The 20,056-nt window shown below is 36.6% G+C and overlaps 1 protein-coding gene across 1 annotated transcript in view; it reads left to right on the top strand.

Moving 5' to 3' along the window:
* itga10 (integrin, alpha 10) overlaps nt 1-20,056 on the top strand; it is a 48,847-nt gene that overhangs the window by 7,445 nt on the left and 21,346 nt on the right. The window contains exons 3-9 of the mRNA XM_082149968.1: nt 3,610-3,721; nt 3,937-4,046; nt 4,146-4,234; nt 7,490-7,604; nt 7,698-7,825; nt 10,464-10,612; nt 17,965-18,115. Coding sequence (XP_082006094.1) covers nt 3,610-3,721; nt 3,937-4,046; nt 4,146-4,234; nt 7,490-7,604; nt 7,698-7,825; nt 10,464-10,612; nt 17,965-18,115 — 854 coding nt within the window. The remainder of the gene's footprint in view (nt 1-3,609; nt 3,722-3,936; nt 4,047-4,145; nt 4,235-7,489; nt 7,605-7,697; nt 7,826-10,463; nt 10,613-17,964; nt 18,116-20,056) is intronic.

Below are 20,056 nucleotides of genomic sequence, written 5' to 3'. Positions count from 1 at the left end.
CAAATCGTGCCCATGGATTAATAAACTGTACCCACGAGTTCCTAATCCGCGATCTCAGATTTGTAAACCGTGCCTTCCGTTTTTGCAATCTGTACCCACAAATTCATAAACCGTGCCCACGCTGTCGCAATCCGTTCCCACGGGTTTGTAAACTGTACTCACGGATTTGTGGTCCCTCCCCCAGTCTGTGCCTGATTCAACCAGGGCACCTGTTTAGGTGCGGGATGCATTGCATTGTGTTGCAAAATGGATAATTTCCTGAATTTTCTAAAAAAGGATTTAGGCATTTAGGCTACATATTTAGAAGACGCTTTCATCCAAAACGACTTACAAAAACGGAAGAAATTTTTCGTCAAATGTCAGTCATAATACATATTAGACAATAATAATAAAGGGCTAGGATTATCACTAATAACCACAAGATTTTGACGCTCATCGTTCATATTAAATCATCTTTTCCAACATATTCCACCATTATTGTGGAGTGCGCTTACTGCATGACATGGAGGCGCCAGCGAGATCACTTGCATTTTCCTATCAACAGCTTAAAATACTCCATAATTTCTGGTCATACCGAAAAGAATAATACATCATTCGCAACTACTTTTATTTGTGTAAACTCACAATAAAAAGAAAACGATGTCTTTTGTAAAATAAAATAAAACAGGGCGGGCTTTCATGGTCTTCGTGAACTGGAGCGCGTCTCATAAATGAACTGAAAAACAGCGTATACTAGCCTCACAGACATTAGAAAATACCTATATGAAGCTTGAAATGTCCACTTTTAAAGGCACACTATGCAGTTTCTGTTTTTCTCAAAAAGCGCCCCCTAGAGTCGTTGTGGAGTACATGTATTTAACGTTACTGTTGTAAATACTACTCACGCAGAGCCGTCTCTGCACTCTTCCGACCGCGCTTTATTCGCTTTCTTCGTCGACTCTGCCATGATTCACGTCTGAAATGCGTGCTAGTAGGTGTTTCTCAATGTCAAGGATACTTCCTTGGCAGGACTGGTCCTTCCACTCAAACTTGCATTGCTGGTTTTGTAAGTGCTTTGTGGCAAGATTTATGCATGCGCTTGACCGCGGGATAGGCTATATTCCTCCATGCACCCAGTATTTAAGCAGAAATTAATATAAACGTGCGATTAGTCGACTAATTGCTTAAATGGATGACTAGTAGTCGACTAGAAAAATCTTTAGTCTGTGGCAACTCTAATTAATACATTTAGTTGACATTATTTACTTAGTAGCCTAACTAGTATCCAGCTCTTTACATTAAATTAGTTGAGTTTACATAATTAATGAACTAATAAAATGATCAAATAAAGATTAAATTAAAATGCTAACCATATATAGCATTGCTTGTTCCACCACACAAAGGACTGTTTTTAAGGTGACAATCCTTCGTACATGTGAAGATTGTACGGTATCTTGAAGATGGTTGTATTGTATTGCATCTTCTGTTATAAAGATGAAGATTGACATTTTGTAAATTAAAAAAATAAGCACATAATGTTGTAAAAATATAAACAACTTATGCTCTGTTAGATGTGTTTTTACTACTTTTTGTATTTTGTATAATTATATCTATATGTAATGAAGATATATTAACAAAAAATATTGTATATATTAATATATTAGGCCTATATATAAAACTTATATTATTATATATAAAACTTATATATAATTACTTATTTATATTTAAAAAAGGGCCTCATTGATTAATTTTGCCTGGGGCCCCCACTCAGTAGGTTCGCCTCACCCCATACCCCCTACAATTGAGAATCACTTTAAGCATTTAAGCATCAGACGTAATTAAGACAATGTGGGGTATTCCACTTAATACACAATAAAACAATAAGATTCGTTAACAACGTACCGCTTGCTTTTCTTCTAAAATGAGGGCGGGCCACAAATCCGTGAGTACAGTTTACAAACCCGTGGGAACGGATTGCGAAAGCATGGGTACGGTTTATGAATTTGTGGGTACAGATTGCCAAAACTAAAGGCATGGTTTACAAATCTGAGAGCGCGGATTAGGAACTCGTGGGTACGGTTTATTAATCTGTGGGCACGATTTGTTAAACCGAGGGAACAGTTTAAGAATTTGTGAGTACGGTTTATAAACTGAGGGGACAGATTTTTTTTTTTTCTCCCATAGGTGACTTCCTGGGCTCTGTAGCTTTACATTTTGGCCTCAGCATAGATCATTTTTGAATTAATTCAAAATTTTTGTGTAGAAATTTGAAGAAACGAAGTGGAAGAACTTCACAAAGCTGTCTAAACCCTAATATTTTCAACATAACTACATCATTTTAGTAGAAACTATGGTTCCCTTACAAAAAATAAGTATACTTCAAGTTCATTTTATTAGGTATAGTTTTCTGTTTGTACTGCAACTATTCTACAAGTGAACTACTGATAGTTTACTAGTCAAATGTTTTAGTTTTTTAAAGTACACTTTGAAGTATACTCTCATTAAATTACCAGCACTAATTTAGTAGTTTTATACTGCAAGTATACTTGTAAATTTTCTTTAAGTGAAGATAACATCATACTTATAGTTTATTATTTATATATTATTTTTGCACTTTACTGTAACTGTAAGTACTACTATGTTCCTATTTAGGGATACATTTTCATACTTGAATGCATCCTTTTTTCTCAACACTTGAATGCGGGTAAGTTTCATAAAAAATAAAAAATAAATTAAAAAAAACATTTTAAACAAAAAACGGAGAAAATCGTATATTTTTGTTAAAGACTACATCTGGCTCAGATTCATAATGATGATCAAAACACAGATGGAGTAGATTGAGTCCATCAACACCCCCAAATCTTTACAGTCATTAACCCTTTCTGGGTCGACATTTCATTCGGCAACGTTAGGCAGTTTTGAACTTATATGCTGTTTAATGTTTGGCGATCGCATTATTTTACATTTGCGTAATCAATCTTCTATCACTTGTTTCTGCGTCTTCATCTGTGTTTTGATCCAGATATTCCAATAGAATCTGTACTATTTCAGGATATGCGTAATAGCACCCCCTACCGTATAACAGTGAAAATATGGCTAGCCGGTTAATTCCGTCAATGGCAGAGAAAGAATAGAATGGATTTAAAGTAAATTTGTACTTTACTTGTACTTTAATTAAAATCCAATTTGTAAGTCGCTTTGGACAAAAGCGTCTGCTAAATGACTAAATGTAAATGTAAATGTAAATTCCTACACTCCTGACTAGCCTGCACAAAAATTTAGATACTCAGAATTAGGAACATATCTGTTTTTTAATAAATCTATATTTTCAAATAATATAAGTTTATAAGACAGTATGTGAAAAAAAGTATTGAATAGGCTACTCAATCAAAAGAGTAAACACAACTACAAGCCAAGTATACTTAGCTTCATTAAACTTTTAAGTATATCTCAATCAAAAGATTGAGTACAAGTATATGCTTAGACTTTTCTGTCATGTATTTATTTCTATGTAGTCCATCTATTTATCTAATGCATAATCTTTTAGTGAAGATGTCTATAATATTTACTACTACATAGCCTAAAATACTATATGCTACTTGTAAGACTCAATCTCGCTCTCTCTTTTAGGGCTGTGTGAGTGTTTTAATATTGATGTGAAGAGGCCACGGATCTTCAGTGGGCCTGAAGATGCTCTGTTCGGCTTCTCTGTGCTACAGCACGATGACAATGGAGAGAAATCGTGAGTACTTTTTTGGTACTTTTTAGTTTTTAACTCACATTTAGAGGTTCTTGATGATAAATAAAGTAACATTATATTAAGATGCTATCAGGCGATTAAGACCTATAATATAACAAGCTTATGAATGCATAATGTTTTGCATTGCTCTTTGAAGGTGTCCTTGGTAAAGGTTATTTTGTAATTGTATTCTGAGTGACTCATTGTTTTATGAACAGAATTCTGGTTGGTGCTCCATGGGACGGACCACAAAATAACAGAAAGGGAGATATTTACAAGTGCATTGTGGGAGATGAGATAAATTCCAATTGCTCAAAAGTTAACCTAGGTATTGGATTAACTCTTTGGCTATCAGAATTTACTTCAATAGCAGTGTTGTGCGTGGAGTACTAGTTTACAACATGTTTTTGTGTTATTCTGTATATAGGTGAAAATGCATTTCAGAACGTGTCTCGAAATCTTAAAAACTCTCATTTGGGGATGACGCTGACCCCTGCTGCTTCAGATGGCTTCCTGGTGAGATTATATTTGAAACTCTTCAGACGGTATTTAAAGTCTAAAAAACATCTCATGTTTGAGCACTGACATCACAGCCATTTTTGGATTATTCAGACATGATTATGTTTTTATATATATGTGAGTGAGCATGAGTGTGTACATATTTGTGGTATGGTGTGTAGAATGAGTGGTTCTTCTGTAAATTCCCCTTCTCTGTCTCATTCAGCCACTACCATCTGCTATGACCACCATCTTTGTGCATGTGACCACCTGCAAAACAGTGGCCACTATTTAAATGACACATTATAGAGTCAGTTTTGTCTCTAAATGGATGTTCTTAAAGAGACAATTCACAGAAAAATGAAAATTCGTTCATAATTTACAAACCCTTGTTTCATTCCAAACCATATGACTTGGTGTGCAAAATTAGAGATTTAGCTAAATGTACTCAGTTGCCCAGTTCCATTGCATGTCTATTCAACTTGTGTGCTATAATCCAGGTCTTCCGAAGCCATATGATAGGTTTGTGTGAGAAACAGAACAATGTATGTCAATATTCACTGATAATCTTCCCCTCCATTATTTATTAAAGGAATAGTTCACCCACATTTTTTTAATTCTGTCATAATTTACTCACCCTCATGTCATTCATCTTCGGAAGACACAAATGAAGATATTTCATTTTTTTTTTCATCCATTCTTTGAAAGTCCATGCAACCAAAACTGAAACAAAAAGTACAAAATAAGACATCGTACAAGTAATCCATATGAATTGAGCAGTTTATTCCAAGTCTTCTGCAGACACTAGTGCTTTATATGATGAACACATTCAATTTGATTAAACCACTTGATTCATATGGATTACTTTTACAATGTTTCTTTCTGTACTTTTTGATACATGAAAGTTTTGTTGAATGGACTTTGAGTGGAGGGACAGAAGTCTCAGGTTTTATAACATATATTTCCATTTATGTTTTTCAAAGTTGAACGAAATACATATAGGTTTGGAATGACATGAGTGTGCGTGACACTCACAGATTTTTTTATTTTTGGATGAACTATCCCTTTAACTACTGCAGTTGGATCATTGTTTCAATGAGTTGAACAAGAGAATCACATCAATTCGTAAATGTGTCATTCAGACCACTTTCATTGAAAAAAATCCAGCAATGATTCATTCACAAACCCATCAGTGTGCTTACGAGAAGTCAGATGTCAAGACTTCCAAAGAACAACAATGTAATATTTTATTTTTCTCTTATAAAGCTATCATATGACCTCAAGAAATCTTGAAATATAGTAGACAAGTCTTATGGAAGTCCCAAGGTCCAAGTCCTGATTTGCATATAAAGTAAAGAAAGTCATACAGGTTTGGAACAATGTAGAATGATGGTTTCATTTTTGAGTGAACTATTCATTTAAAAGCTATAGGGTGGATGGATGAATGGATTAGATAGATAGATAGATAGATAGATAGATAGATAGATAGATAGATAGATAGATAGATAGATAGATAGATAGATAGATAGATAAACACACAAAACCAGCTAGAACCTCACCTGACCTAAAATCCGACCAGAACAGCTAGTTCTTAATATATTCATGGTTTCAGCCTCTAACATTCTTTTACCCGCACACACGCTTCCACATACACAAAGCTTTTTGTATGGGGCAGAACGCAGTGAACCAGATCAGTCCAGTTCTGGAGCCGCTCCGCTGTGGCTTTGGTGGAATTGCTGGGTGGCTTTCGCCAGTAGTCAGACTTTTTATGAGAGCGAGCAAATGTTTTGGCGGGTAGAGTCTGGGTATGTGTGTTAAAACAAAAATATGTTTTTGTGTGTGTGTGTGTTTGTGTGACAGAGGGGTTAAACGGAGAGCAAGTGAGCACAGCTTTTGGGATGGAGTCACACATAGTTCACCATGGTGTATGCCAACTAAAACTAGCACTCACAGTGTGGATGTAATGAGCCCTCACATTGCACATTCAAATATCACTAACCAAATCATCTATTTGAATGTACCTGATTGAGGATTTGTGAGGCTGTGTTTGTTCCTTTGGTCAGTGCTATAACAGGATAAGAATGTGACTCAAGCCCTTTGTAATGACAGACCGGGGAAAAGCCATAGCACCTCTCACCCTCATTGCCACTTCAATTCTGTCTCTCACACTCATTCTATCCTTTCCCTTTCTCCATCCTCCCATCCCTCTGTTACAGGCTTTCATAATAACAGGGTGGGGAATTGCAGAACCTTTACCCCCCCTTAACCACTTCTTCCAAACACGTCTTTCTTTATTCTCATTCTCCCTCTTTCAACTTTTGGTATGTTTTCTTTCTCTCCATTCTTTCCCTCACCAATCCTCACAATGGTTTTTCAGGCACATAAATGGTACGCTTTGAAGATGTACTATTTTTATGTGTTTTTTTTTTTTTTGCCCTTCTCCCCCCAATTCCCACCAAGTACGTTTAAATTGCTTCATTGCAGGAGCAGCCGCCAACTCTGTTAAAGCATTTATGACAATAACCGACATTTATCAACAATTCTCTGTTCATATTGTTCCCTCTCTTCTCAGTCTCATTATTTCTCTCTGTCTAACCCAATTTAGTGATTATTTCCCAAAGGGAAGAACATTTACAAATTCTCATAGGCAGCAGTGAAATGAATTGAAGAGCAAATGCAGACTGTTGCTTAAGTCTTCTGCTTTTTAGATGTTTCTCCAGAGAAGACCAAATAATTCAGACTCAAATAAAGAACCAAAGTTTCAAAAGGGATCTCAACAATACCTGAACTCTGGTCCGATCTAAATAATTTGAATATGAACTTAAATATTTTTCGTCAAATGATTCCAAATGATCTGAAATCCACATCCATTTTATACTGTAGCTCTATATTATATTATAATAATAATATGTGAAAGTATTTTGAAAAAGATTCATTGATTTGAAGAGTATCTTATGCTCATCAAGGCTGTCCTTTCTTCTTTGCTTCTCTCCTACTTTCCTCTGGTTCACTTCACTTCACTTCAGTAGATTTTATTGGTCTGACCAGCACACAGCTTTTCCCTCCATTTAAATAGAGGACATTTAGACTTAACACAGAGAATTTGATGTGCAATACTAAAAAAATCCCTTATATGTGCACATATCAACATGTTCTGTGAGCTATTGTGCATAAGTCTACAGTGTACCACGAGTGTTTAATATTTAGTATAAAGGTGGTACTACAGAATGTTGGATGACTTGTTTAAAGATACTTTTTTCTGTGTTCTTTTAGGCCTGCGCTCCACTGTGGTCCCAGGAATGTGGTACATCTCTGTTCAGCACAGGAATCTGTGCGTCTGTCACCAACGACATGGAGCCCAAGGACATCATTGCACCCACTGCCCAGAGTGAGATAAACATCCTCTGTCCATCTGACCTGTTCGATTGAATGAAACAACCATATTTAACTGAACTTTTTTTTGTGTGTGTATTTTTAACAGGATGCACCACTTACATGGACATAGTGATTGTTTTAGATGGTTCTAATAGTATCTATCCCTGGTCTGAGGTGCAGAACTTCCTTAGCAACATTCTCAGCAAATTCCACATAAGCCCTGAGCAAATGCAGGTATGTTTTTTTTCAAATTATGGAGTTCCTGTTTATTTACTATTTTCGTGTGTGTTTTTAGGGATTTTTTTGTGATGAAAATGCCTTAAAATATGTTTTTTCTAGATTTGACTTGCACAATGGTTCCTCTTTTTGGCCCTGTTTAATATGCGTTTCAGTCAATCGTATCACAAGTGGACGACGCTAAATACAGGTGTAAATGGGGTCTAAAACGTTTTGAGCTTGGCCACTTTTGACCACTTGCATAGGTAGTCGAAAAACACATTCGACCGAATAGCTTTCGTAGTGTAAACGCTCATGTGGTCGAATGTGTTCGAACAGCTGCAAAAGGCCACCTACTGACCTAAAGCATAAACATTACGGGCAGAGCGCTAACCAGACGGGATTTAACGTTTTTGGCTGAAGACCCAAGTTTGGTTTGAAGACGAAAAACACACCAAGCACAATGTTTTCTCATCATTCCTGATTTCTGATTTCACTCACGGCATTCGGTGTAGTCTTGCGGCTGTCAGAGCAGAAACGAATGTTCATATGTAAATTGCGCAAGCTTATTTTGTCCATTAGATTAAAAGATCTGAAAAAAAAAAAATAATAATACATTTACCCTCCATAGATCCTCCCCCTAGAAGAAATCAGGGCAGAAGTGGTTGAAAAGAGACGAATTAAAACACCAGGTGTAAACGGGAATGTGTCTCCCTTGTCTACTTGTGATCCGATCGACCAAAACGCATCTTAATACCAGGTGTAAACAGGGCCTTTAATTTAATCAAGTTCAGAAGAAGATCTGAGCTTGAGTTAAACATCAGTTTTGATTGAGTAACTCATCTTAGTGTGACAGTTTGACACATTCTGCAATACATTTAAATTTTTTATTTTATAATTTCAAGAATATATAGCCAAAAGAAAGGCTCCTATGTAAATAGCATGGAATTTTAAATGCATATTTTCCAGGCCTAGAAAATATTTGACAGTTTTTAACTTAAAAAAAAAAAAAATCTGTAATTAAAAACCTTAATTTCACAGTCTTTACAAATGACTGGAAAAATCATTGAAATTCATTGGTCAGAACATGATATGCAAAAGCATAGAGCAAAGAGAGTTAACAAAACCTCTACTTTTAAACGATGTGCTTTTAGGTAACAGAGACCTGGCTGAGGTTTTGACAGATGTGTAGAACTGACTTTTAACCTTAAATCCTGTCAACGGCAGCTCTAACACAGATCTAGCTTTGATGCATTTATCCGGGATATGAGCGACTGTGAGTAACAGAACCACAAGCCAGTCTGCATAGAGAACTGATCCCAAACAGAAAAAGGGGAAAATAGATGACAATGTTAATGTGAATAGACAGAAGTTGTGGTTTCTAGAGGAGAAAGACCGAAGGGACAAAATTAGAAATGTATGAATGTGTACTTGTGGCAGTGTGTGAAACCAGAAAGTAATAAAGAGAAGATGGACTGATGGATGCACGAATACTGTAGTTGGATGGATTGAGAGAGAGACGGATAGATAAATGTGTGTATCTATGTTCCTAGCTTGTATATTTTTTTTATGTGAGATATTTAAGGCGGTAGGCAGGATGGGGGCAACACGAGGTAAAAGGAAATTCCTCTGGTTTGTGGCACATATCTTGCTCCGGCAGATTTGGGCCTTCATGTTGGTGGGGCGGAGCGCATAGTGGAGATGTTCATCTACATCTCATTCTAGAGTTATCCACTCTGCACAAATTACTGCTGCTGTGTTACTTACAGCAAATTACCTCAAACATCTGCTAGTCTTTTTAAAAAATTATTATTATTATTTTATTTGTACTTTTTAATAGCAGGGAGCCCATATTGATGATCTTCCTAAAATATAAAGGCAGATAAATACACTACTGTTCGAATGTTTGGGGTCAATAAGATTTTTACATTTTTTTTATTCAGTAAATGACAGTATGACAGTAAAGACATTTATAACGTTACAAAAGGTTTCTATTTCAAATAAATGCTGTTCTTTTGAAGATTTTATTCATCAGAGAAACCTGAAAAAATATTACACAACTGTTTTCAATATTGATAATAATAAGGAATATTTATTGAGCAGCAAATCAGCATATTAGAATGATTTCTGAAGGATCATGTGACACTGAAGACTCAAATTCAACTTTACCATCACAGCAATAAATTACATTTAAAATATTAAAATAGAAACAGTTTAGAATATAACCAAAGTCATTTAAGACTAGTCATTTCACTCAGCAGGTTTTTTTTTTTTACAAAAGCTGTCACTGGAACAGTACCCTTTAAAAAGTTTCTAAAATGTACATTAGAGATACTAATATGCATGCTTTAGGTACAAAGGTGTACATTTTAAAAGGGTACCTTTTTTCTGAGTATTTCGAAGCAGATTTACAGCTATATAAGTCTACAGTACCAAGCATTTTCCAGGCGTTTCCCTGATCAGACAAATAGATAGCCCTGCCCACAGAGTCCCACTATTGATTGAAACAATGTTACTGTGTCAAGCTGGTCAGGATATTCAAACAAACACAGAAACAGTCCATGTTTAAGCATATTAACTGAGATGGGGAAAAATGTTAACATCAGAAGTGACACTTATCAACTTTAACTTCACTGTTTGTGACTATGGTGTGTAGGTTGGTGTCCTGCAGTACGGGGAGATCTCAGTACATGAGTGGTCTCTCAGGGACTATCAGACAACACCGGATGTGGTTGAAGCCGCCAAGAACATCAGTCGCCAGGAGGGACGGGAGACCCGCACTGCGTACGCCATTCAAATGGCCTGGTATGGCGACCCACTGCTCATTCAAAACAAATGTAGCACAGCCCTCCCTCTCTCTCACTCCTTTTTGAAAGGTTTCGCTTTATGTACATTCTGCCCTTTCCCTGATCCCCACCACATCTAGAGATAATGTAACGGGTGTAGCATAGTTGAGTCTGTCTGGTCAATAGTGCCTTTGTTTTTATGTTGATGCTTTTGAAGGTGCCTCCTCAAAACTGTAATTCCATTCTTTCCCCAGAGACTTGCATGCATGAGCAAAGATTTGTTTAAAGAGGCTCATATTCATTCTCTGTGTCCCATTCACACTCCTTCCATTCCTGTCATTTCTGCTTCTGTCATTCTTCTTTATTGGCATCCCAATGGCGAATCCCTCCAGCACACATGCATGACACTAACCATAGCTGGCACTTGTTGACCACAAAAGCAAAAGCTCACAAAATGAAACTCTTCTCAAATTTTTCAGTGACTGCTGGAGAGAAACACTACTATCTGAAAATGAGATTTGAAAAATCTATTCTAATTAAAGTCAAGCTATGCATTTAGGACCATTTAATTGAAAACATAATATAACTTGCTTTTTCGAAAAGAGAAAATAATTAGAGGAACCAAATGCAACACCACTTCTAAATCTACAACGCGAAACAAACTGCACCACCTGTAGTTTGTAGTCTGATACGGTAACGGGAACAAACCACTCTTATGAGTTTGTTCTTTTTAGTGAATTGAAAACAAACAGCGTGACCAGTGTGGTCTGATTCCTGAAAGAATCTCTGTTTTGATACTGTTCTTTTTAGTGAATCAAAAATGAACAGTGCGACGAGTGTAGTCTGATTCCTGAATGAATCACTCTTATTAGATGGTTCTTTTTAGTGAATCGAAAATAAAAAGCATGACCACTGATAAGAATGTAAATGTGTACCTTGAAATGCAATGTAAGTCGCTTTGGATAAAAGCGTCTACCAAATGCATAAATGTAAATGTAATGAATCAAAAACACAGTTTGAACAGTATATTCTGATTTCCGAAACGAATGGCTCTTATAAAGTTGTCCCAAATAGAACACTGTAAAAAAAAGTTTCTGCCTTAAAATTTTAAGTATAATCAACTTGGATGTTTTAGTAATTTCAACTTAAATTACATTAGAGATAAATCTTGTATAATTTATTTTAAAAAAGTTAAAAATTGCTTAACCTATTTTGATGAGTTAAAGCAATGTAAAAACATGTCATAATAATTTTTTACAGTGTATATGTATACTTAAGCTGCCGTTAAAATGTATGAATGTCTTAAAATGTATGAATTAAACCATATTTTACAGTAATATAGGACAAAAACACTATTCAAGCAAAACTTCGGGGTTTACAGTACACGACTACTACAGCAACAGCGATAATAATAACAATAATAATAATAACAACAATAAGCAATTATATTTAAAACAATAAAACAACATTTTATCTATTTTATTTCTGAAGCATTTTACTTTTGTGAGCCGTTTCTTTTTAGTAAATCAAACACTCAGTTTAAATGGCTTACAGTGTGTGGTTAGCAATGAAACTGAATAAAAAAATGTTCAGGAAATATTCTAGTCAAACATCTCTGTCAGTGCTGAACACAATCCTTCATTTTGTATTCTCCACAGAAGTTGAAGGGTTTCATAGACCTTTTATTTTTTATTTTTAGCAGGTCCTTCAGCTCTTTTACTGTGTGAGGGATTGTTTATGTGTTTGTGGTGTGTGTCTTTGTTTCTACACAATTAAATACTCATTTAAGACTTTCCATTCTCTAGAAGGGACACAAGGGAAGGGTAGTTGAAGTGATAGCAGTAGTTGGGTGAGGTGAGGAAGGTTGTGATAACATTCAGGTTTGCTGATGCAGAGAGAGGAGAGAGCTGGCTCAGCAGAGCCGCAGGTGTGGTCACCATCCAGTAGACTTTGCCTTCGCCCGTGCAGCTGTTCAAACACACATGACCATGTTCAGACATTCTCACACACACACACACACACACACACACATGAACGTGAGAGAATTCAAATATAGTAATTAATTCAAACACACAGTAAAATGAAAGAGAGTGTGAGTTAAAAACCACATAAGTCCAGATGTAGCACTCAATAAAAGCACAGCAGCCTTTAAATAACACCAGCCTCGGCAATTAACAGACTTATTTGCTCAAATCACTTTCCCTGCAACTAACTTTCTTTCTTTCTTGCTTTCTTGCTTTCTTTCTTTCTTGCTTTCTTTCTTGCTTTCTTGCTTTCTTTCTTTCTTGCTTCCTTTTTTGCTTTGAAAATGAAAATGTATGAGTTTAAATTTGCATTAAATGCAATTAGTTTAACAGTTTTTAACCTACTTAAGCAGGATTTAAGTACATATTATATTTCAATTCATAATTATTGTCTTTGAAATATTGTTAAAGTGTACTGACTATTGAATGTTACTGACAAGCATTTATGGTAAGCTAAAATCTACTTTAATGTCATTTCTATTGAAACCTGTTCGTACGTCATGTATTTAAATATTTTTGTAATAATGAAGTTGCAATTTAGTACATTTAAAACAAAAGAACTTTAAATGTTATATTGAATAACACACTACAATAACACAATACTTTCATTTAATTTCAATGATTGAGTGCACATTCAATACAATTGAGCGCACATTTTCTTGCTTGCTTTCTTTCTAAATCCCTTTCTAAATCCCTTTCTAAATCTGCATTCATAACTGAAAGACCCAGTCTGAAACATCTGTGTAACAAATTTTTCTAATAATCGAGACTTGTTTCAAGATGTCTGACCCTCACAACAACTTGTGTATAAATATCGGCATGAAACAAACATTTTTCTCCACCATTAAAACCTGCTCTCTATTTTTCACATACCACATCAAAACAGTCCCTTGCTCTTTTGTCAGATCTCCTTTTGTCTCTTTGTGTGGAAAATCAGAGAACCATTTTTCGCATGATTTTGATACCATGTCATTCACAGATGATATTTTCAAAAATATTTGTTTTCACTTTTGTTTCCTTCTTTATTACATACCATTACCATTACCATTACTCTCCTCTCCTCTCCTCCTCCACTGGATGTAATTAGGCGGAAGGCTGCTGGTTGTTTTTAAACTCTGCACTCTTGCGGGTAGCCACATAGTTATATTTAGCTAGAGTCTGGACGACCGCCTGAAAATCACTAAGTTGACTAACGCTGGCTGTGCCACGAAACTTACATCTTGAAAAATGCTGGTCACCCTCACACAAGCAGCACAGAAACCTGCATGTTATATATGCTGCATGTTAGTTTGTGTTTGTGTGAATTTTAATAAGAAATATGGACAGTTTTCAGATCGATATACATCTTCAAATTGAAGGAATTATACAGGGGCCCCTAAAAAGTATTTGGAAACTTAAGCTGCACTTAAAATGTATATTTTGTTATACTCTATAACAAAATATTAAACCATACTACATTTATTTTACTTAAATATAGAACAAACAAACTATTCAAGCAACACTTTTGGGGCCACTATACTTAACTCTAGCTAAATAGTTATTTATTCCTGTATTGGCAAAGCTGAATTTTCAGTATGATTACTCCAGTCTTTAGTGTCACGTGCAGAGCCGATCCTGACCTCCCTGGGGCCCTAAGCAAAAAAAAATTAAGGGGCCCTCCTACCTGACTCACACTAAATAAACAATAAGTAAAATTTACTTCTTTTTTTTTATTTCACACGCATATTTTTTAAGTTAATTTCACATATGGAATTAAGTATACGTTACTTAACTAAGTTAGGTGAAAGTATTTTAACTTGGCTAGTAAAAGGTTGGGTAGTATCAATTTAGTTGAAATTTCCTTTGCATTACATTTCACTCAAACAATATAATATTAAATTATACCACACATTTATGGTATGTGCTTTACTTGGGAAATCCATGTACTTTATACTACAGATATTTTTGCGAGGCACCATATCTACATGTCAGATGTTAAGCATAATGTGAATGCAGAGACCTCAATACTTGTAGACAATACACAATGCCAATAACATTTGATAGAAAATGAACTCCAAATGTCACAAAATGGCAAGTTACTAATCCTGACAACAAAAGCAAAGATAAAACTGTAAATACAGCTGGAAAACAGTGAAGAATTAACCTTGTTAATTAATCAAGGTTCAGTGCATGATTGGAACCCCAATATCAGAATTTGTATTTTATTACGTAGATATTTACGCTTTTGTTTACTTGCTGAGTAATAATATTATAAAGGTAATATAATAAAGGTAATTCCTGATATCAGAAATAGACAGTGTTACTAGTAAAATATTAAGTATTCACACTTCAAATAGAACAAATTGAATTCTTGAAATCACAAATGCATCCTGTGCTGTGAATGAATAAAAGTAGCTAAAATTGCCACAGCATGTCACTGTGTTTTAAATGATAACAGCAATACTTAATACTTGAAGGTTATTATTTACTGAGGGATGTGCATCCATATTGACCAGTATGTCCAGTCAATCAGCATCTTAATTGCAATATAGACTATAAAGCCAATACATTGTTTTCCATCTGGCATGGCAGAGTTGTAACTTAACCTTGACTTGGAGAGTAGATGATCATTGTCTTGTTTTAAAAGTATGTGTGCCTACGCCTACAATGAGGATTGTCATCCCGCTATTGTAGTTTATTTTGGAAAGTGCGCGTTTCATTTCGTGCACGCGCATATGAACGCATATGTTAACGTGCGACGCGGTTATCTTTTCCCAGCTGCAGTTTATAAACAAGCAAACTCAGTCTACCTGATTGCTGTTCCCACAATTCACTCGCATAGTGTTTTTTCCTCTTTCTTCGTGACCAGAAGGATAGTTCCGCTTCATTTTCTCACGTCTCAACGATGTTGTAATCTTTGATTGACGCGCTTTGACACGAGGGGGAGGCGGGGCCTTGAGTAATTTGCGGGGCCCTACGCAGCTTGCGTAGTGTGCGTATAGGGCGGATCGGCTCTGGTCACGTGATCCTTCAGAAATCATTCTAATATGCTGATTTTCTGATTTTATTATTGGTGGTAAAAAGTTGTGCTGCTTAATTATTATTATTATTATTATTATTATTATTTTCAGAATTCTTTGATAAATAGAAAGTTAAAGGGCACCTATTATGCAAAATTGAACATAAATGTGTGTTGGCAGTGTGTGAGCAAAACCACCCTAGAATGATAAAAATCCACCCAGTGTTTTTTTTACAATCTCAATAAATCATAAGCATTGTCTCAGAATGAGCTGTTCTAAGATTCTATGCAATGTGATGTAGAATTGCACAGGCCCCTCCCACGACTGTTGATTGACACTGCAGTTTGAGCATAGACCCGCCCTGAGGGAGTGGGACACAGTCCGCCATTGTTTCGACGCTTGAGCAGCTGTAGACAAGAATGTCTCCTAAGCGACTGAGGAGTGTTGTTGTTGGATGTAAGAATGAACATAGCAGTCTTCATTTACTCTCGTTGTTACTCGAGGATGGATCTGTACTGTTTGTGATCCAGCTTACGGTCTTCAGAGCGACAGTCCTAACATTACTGATCACGGCAGAAATGAAAGTGAGAGCGCGCTCTTTATGACAGCTCATCGAGTCATTTTACGGATATAAGGTTTACCCGTTTATTTAGCACCCACTGAAAAGGTGTGTTTATATTTGTTTACTGTTAGTTGTAACGAGTCTTTTGTGTACTTCGCTGTGTGTGTTGTTGATAATGTGAGGGAGAGAGAGAGAGTTTATGGATAAGACTTTAATGCTCACTTCTTATACTGTGTTTATTCAGCTCTTACTGTGGTTCTCTGGAGTAAAACTAACGCTTCATCTTTTGTGTCATGTACAATAAACTTCACTGAACTCATCAGTATATTTTGGTCATCATTCGGACAGGGTCTGCTACAGCAGGCTTGTATTAATAGTGGATAAAAGCAGATGACAAGTAAATTATAACCATAATTAAACTAAACTATACCTGTTCTATCTCCATACAATATATATTCTGTGGCGCTGTGGGCATTATTGTCCGACTCCGAGTCGAAATGAACACCGTAACTGAGAGTTTCTGTTCTGATATCATCAGAGATTGTCCTGGCTCTGAGCGCGAGCTCGTGACGCTCCGCCCCCTGGGCCGGCAGCAGCAGATAATTTGCATTTAAAGGGATACACACTAAAACAGCGAATTTTTCTGAGCCCCAAAAAACGACAATTTAAAGCTACACTGTGTGATATTTTCCCCCATCTAGCGGTGAAATTGTATATGACTACCCAGTGAATATTAGTTTCTGTTCCTTTCAAATTCCAAGGGCGTTTTAACTCCTACGGTGGCCGTATTATTCCAAGATTAACATGGCTTCCAGTTCGACTTCGTCCAATTGCGCCTTTAAAACTATCACCTGTTATCCGTCGCAGCACAGATTTATGTTACAAGGTAAACAATACTTTTTCACCATTGACGGGAGGAAAAGTAACACAAGTTATACTAGAGGTCGTTCTGGCGTTATGCACAACCATGCTATGGTTAGACAAGCAACTATAAAACTTCGAATTTACACAAATAGGCTGAATTACCTGTCGAGAAGAAAGCAGGCAACTTCGGCGTCCGTTTTAAAATCTTTGCTCCTCATGAGCTCTTTCCATCTGGGAAAAGTTACTCCAGTATTGACTTTGGTCTTGCTGATTTGCCTGTCGCGTTGACGTTTTAATTCTTTCTTTCGCTTCCTTGGCGACTCTGCTACATAGGCGTGATCCTCCATCAGCAATCTTTCAAATCTGCCGGCAGTCGCGAGTAATCTCCCCCTCGCATTCGTCTCTGTGTCACTGAGTGTAAAGCGCGAAAGGCGAAGCTTGAATTTACAGGTATGTCCCTCTTTGGCTACATGGTGACCGGCATTCGAACCCCTCACCCGGATGTACTTTCAATGGCAGATTATAAACTTACGAGAATACTTTATTACTTGAAAGAAGTAAATATACATTAATGAGCACATATATTTTTTAAAGAACTAAGTGTTTTTTGCTAAGAATCAACTAAAAAAATCACACAGTGTAGCTTTAAACATGCTGTAAAAAATGATCTGTTGGGTATTTTGAGCTAAAACTTAACATACACACTCTGGGGACATCAGAGACTTATTTTACATCTTGTGAAAAGAGTCATAATAGGTGCCCTTTAAAGAAAGCAGCATTTATTTGAAATAATTGAATTTTGTTTAACGTTTCTTAAATGTTATGTTTACTGTTTTGATCATTGCTGAAATTTCTTTAAAAACATATTACTGCCCCAAATGCTTGTGTTTAACTGTCCTATCTCTTTCTCACTCACGTCTAGCACGGAGGCCTTCAGTCCAGACAGAGGAGCAAGGGAAGGGGCCACTAAAGTGATGATAGTCGTGACAGATGGAGAGTCCCATGACGGGGAAGACCTTCCTGAGGCTCTGTCTGAATGTGAGAAACGTAACATCACCAGATATGCCATCGCTGTGAGTACAAATACACATTCATACCATAATTAAACCTGACCCCTGATGTAGGCTGGAAAAACCTACAACCCCTCCCAAAAAAAACAGCGAGCATCAGTCTATGCCTGAATATCAGATCTCCACTTAAACTGACCATAATTGGCACTGCTCTATTTTCAGTGTCTCTGCTCAGCTCCACCCGGTTCTCTCACTCTCTGTCTGTGCTTGAATGATAAAGCTGTCTTCCCGCATTCTTTAAACAATCATAACCACGTTATTTCTGCTCAGAAATAGACTTAAACGGGGTTCCTTACCATCAGAGGAATGAACCACACCCTAAAACCTCTCCACACTGACACCCTGCCCCTCTGCGCTGGTCAGTAGGCAGACTGCGCCCCTTTACTGCCACCCTAAACCACAATAGCACAAGAAAAAGACAGAGCGAAGCTGCCTCCACCAGAGCCTGGGGTGTCAGTGTAGCCATGGCTTTCTCCCCTTTAGTAATCTATTTATCTATATCTTAAAGAACACAAATACATACTAGCAAACAAAAAGGGCGTGTTTGTTCTCACAATTTTCTGCCTATATTCATGAGCTCACAATCATGAACTGTTAATTATGGACAGTGGGGTCTATTTTGCATTAGTTTCGAATTTATTACATAAACAATATAGTATCTGACTTCTTAGAGGGTCTTAGGGGACATTTAAAATGTACATTTTCTGAAGAAAATGTGAGTGGTGCTTGCCGTGGCAAAACTCGGCACTAGGCAGTTACTAGGGTCTTTTACGTTATTGCTAGAAAGCTAGCTCTCAAGTATGTGCAATATTCTGATCAGGGGCGGCGCTATGACAGATTGACAGCTTGCCTACCCTGTCAGATCCATGGAAATACATCATTTTTTAATAATACAATTTTCTTAACGATTAACATTATTTTAAATGTGATTTATTTTGTCATGCATTATTTAGCACTCTATCCTAATATTACATAGGGCTGGCAATTCCCACACATTCAGCGTGACTCATTTTCTCAAGCCAAACGTATATTTTCTCACGCAGTGGAAAAAAATACATTGCAGAGCATAGAAAACACTGACAGCACACCGACAAAAAAGACAGAGCAGGCCACTTTTGAAATGAAACAAACTCTCAGCTTTCAAATTATGTCAATTTTATTATGAAATACAAATAAAGAAGGTGGTTTTTGCGCTATGTTTTAATGTGTTGTGACAGATCGCTGTAGCGTCTCAGTTCAAGTGGCATGTGAACAGATCATCTTGTCCTCTTTTACTACTTGTTACAAGACCAAATAAACATGAATGAACATCAGAAGGTATTTTGAAAGATACAGTACAACTTACTGAAATGTATCATGTAATCGCCCAATCCACTGCGGGAAGAAGTCAATAAAACAGCTTGTAAACTATATGTCAGATGCTACATTATACATATTCAGGCAGATAGCAAAGTTGAAGTGTCGTTTTAAAGAGGATATGGAATTGTGAGAAATCAATTACAAATTACAATAACAAAGTGAAACATGGGTACGTTTTTAGTCTGGCAAGCCGTGGCATGGTTATGCAATATTTGCATAACGTGTGCATAGGGACTGTACATAGGTCACATACAGTAAATGTACTGTATTCGCAATGGTAGGTTGTCGACACAGGACTCGGACATTGTGATTTCGCTTAGTAATATAGCGGTTGTCGGCACTCGGGTTTGATCTCGATCCTCTCCTGGTTTGTTTTTGTTTTCATTTTTCCACATGCAGTTAAATTATGAGCAATGTGAAACGTGAATCAAGATAACCCACTAAGTGTGAAAATCAATTTTGTCTCGACACCCGGACACCCTTTAGACTCAGGGCTGTTTGTGGATCTGACTCAGGACTCTGCGGCCCAAATGTTTGAGTTGATTAATAAAGCACTGTTGATTTGAATTCCTTGCTCTCTGTTGC

This window comes from Leuciscus leuciscus (genome assembly GCF_965113295.1).
Source record: "Leuciscus leuciscus genome assembly, chromosome: 20".
NCBI classification, from domain to species: Eukaryota; Metazoa; Chordata; class Actinopteri; order Cypriniformes; family Leuciscidae; genus Leuciscus; species Leuciscus leuciscus.
This window is presented reverse-complemented; position numbering and strand designations above follow the sequence as displayed.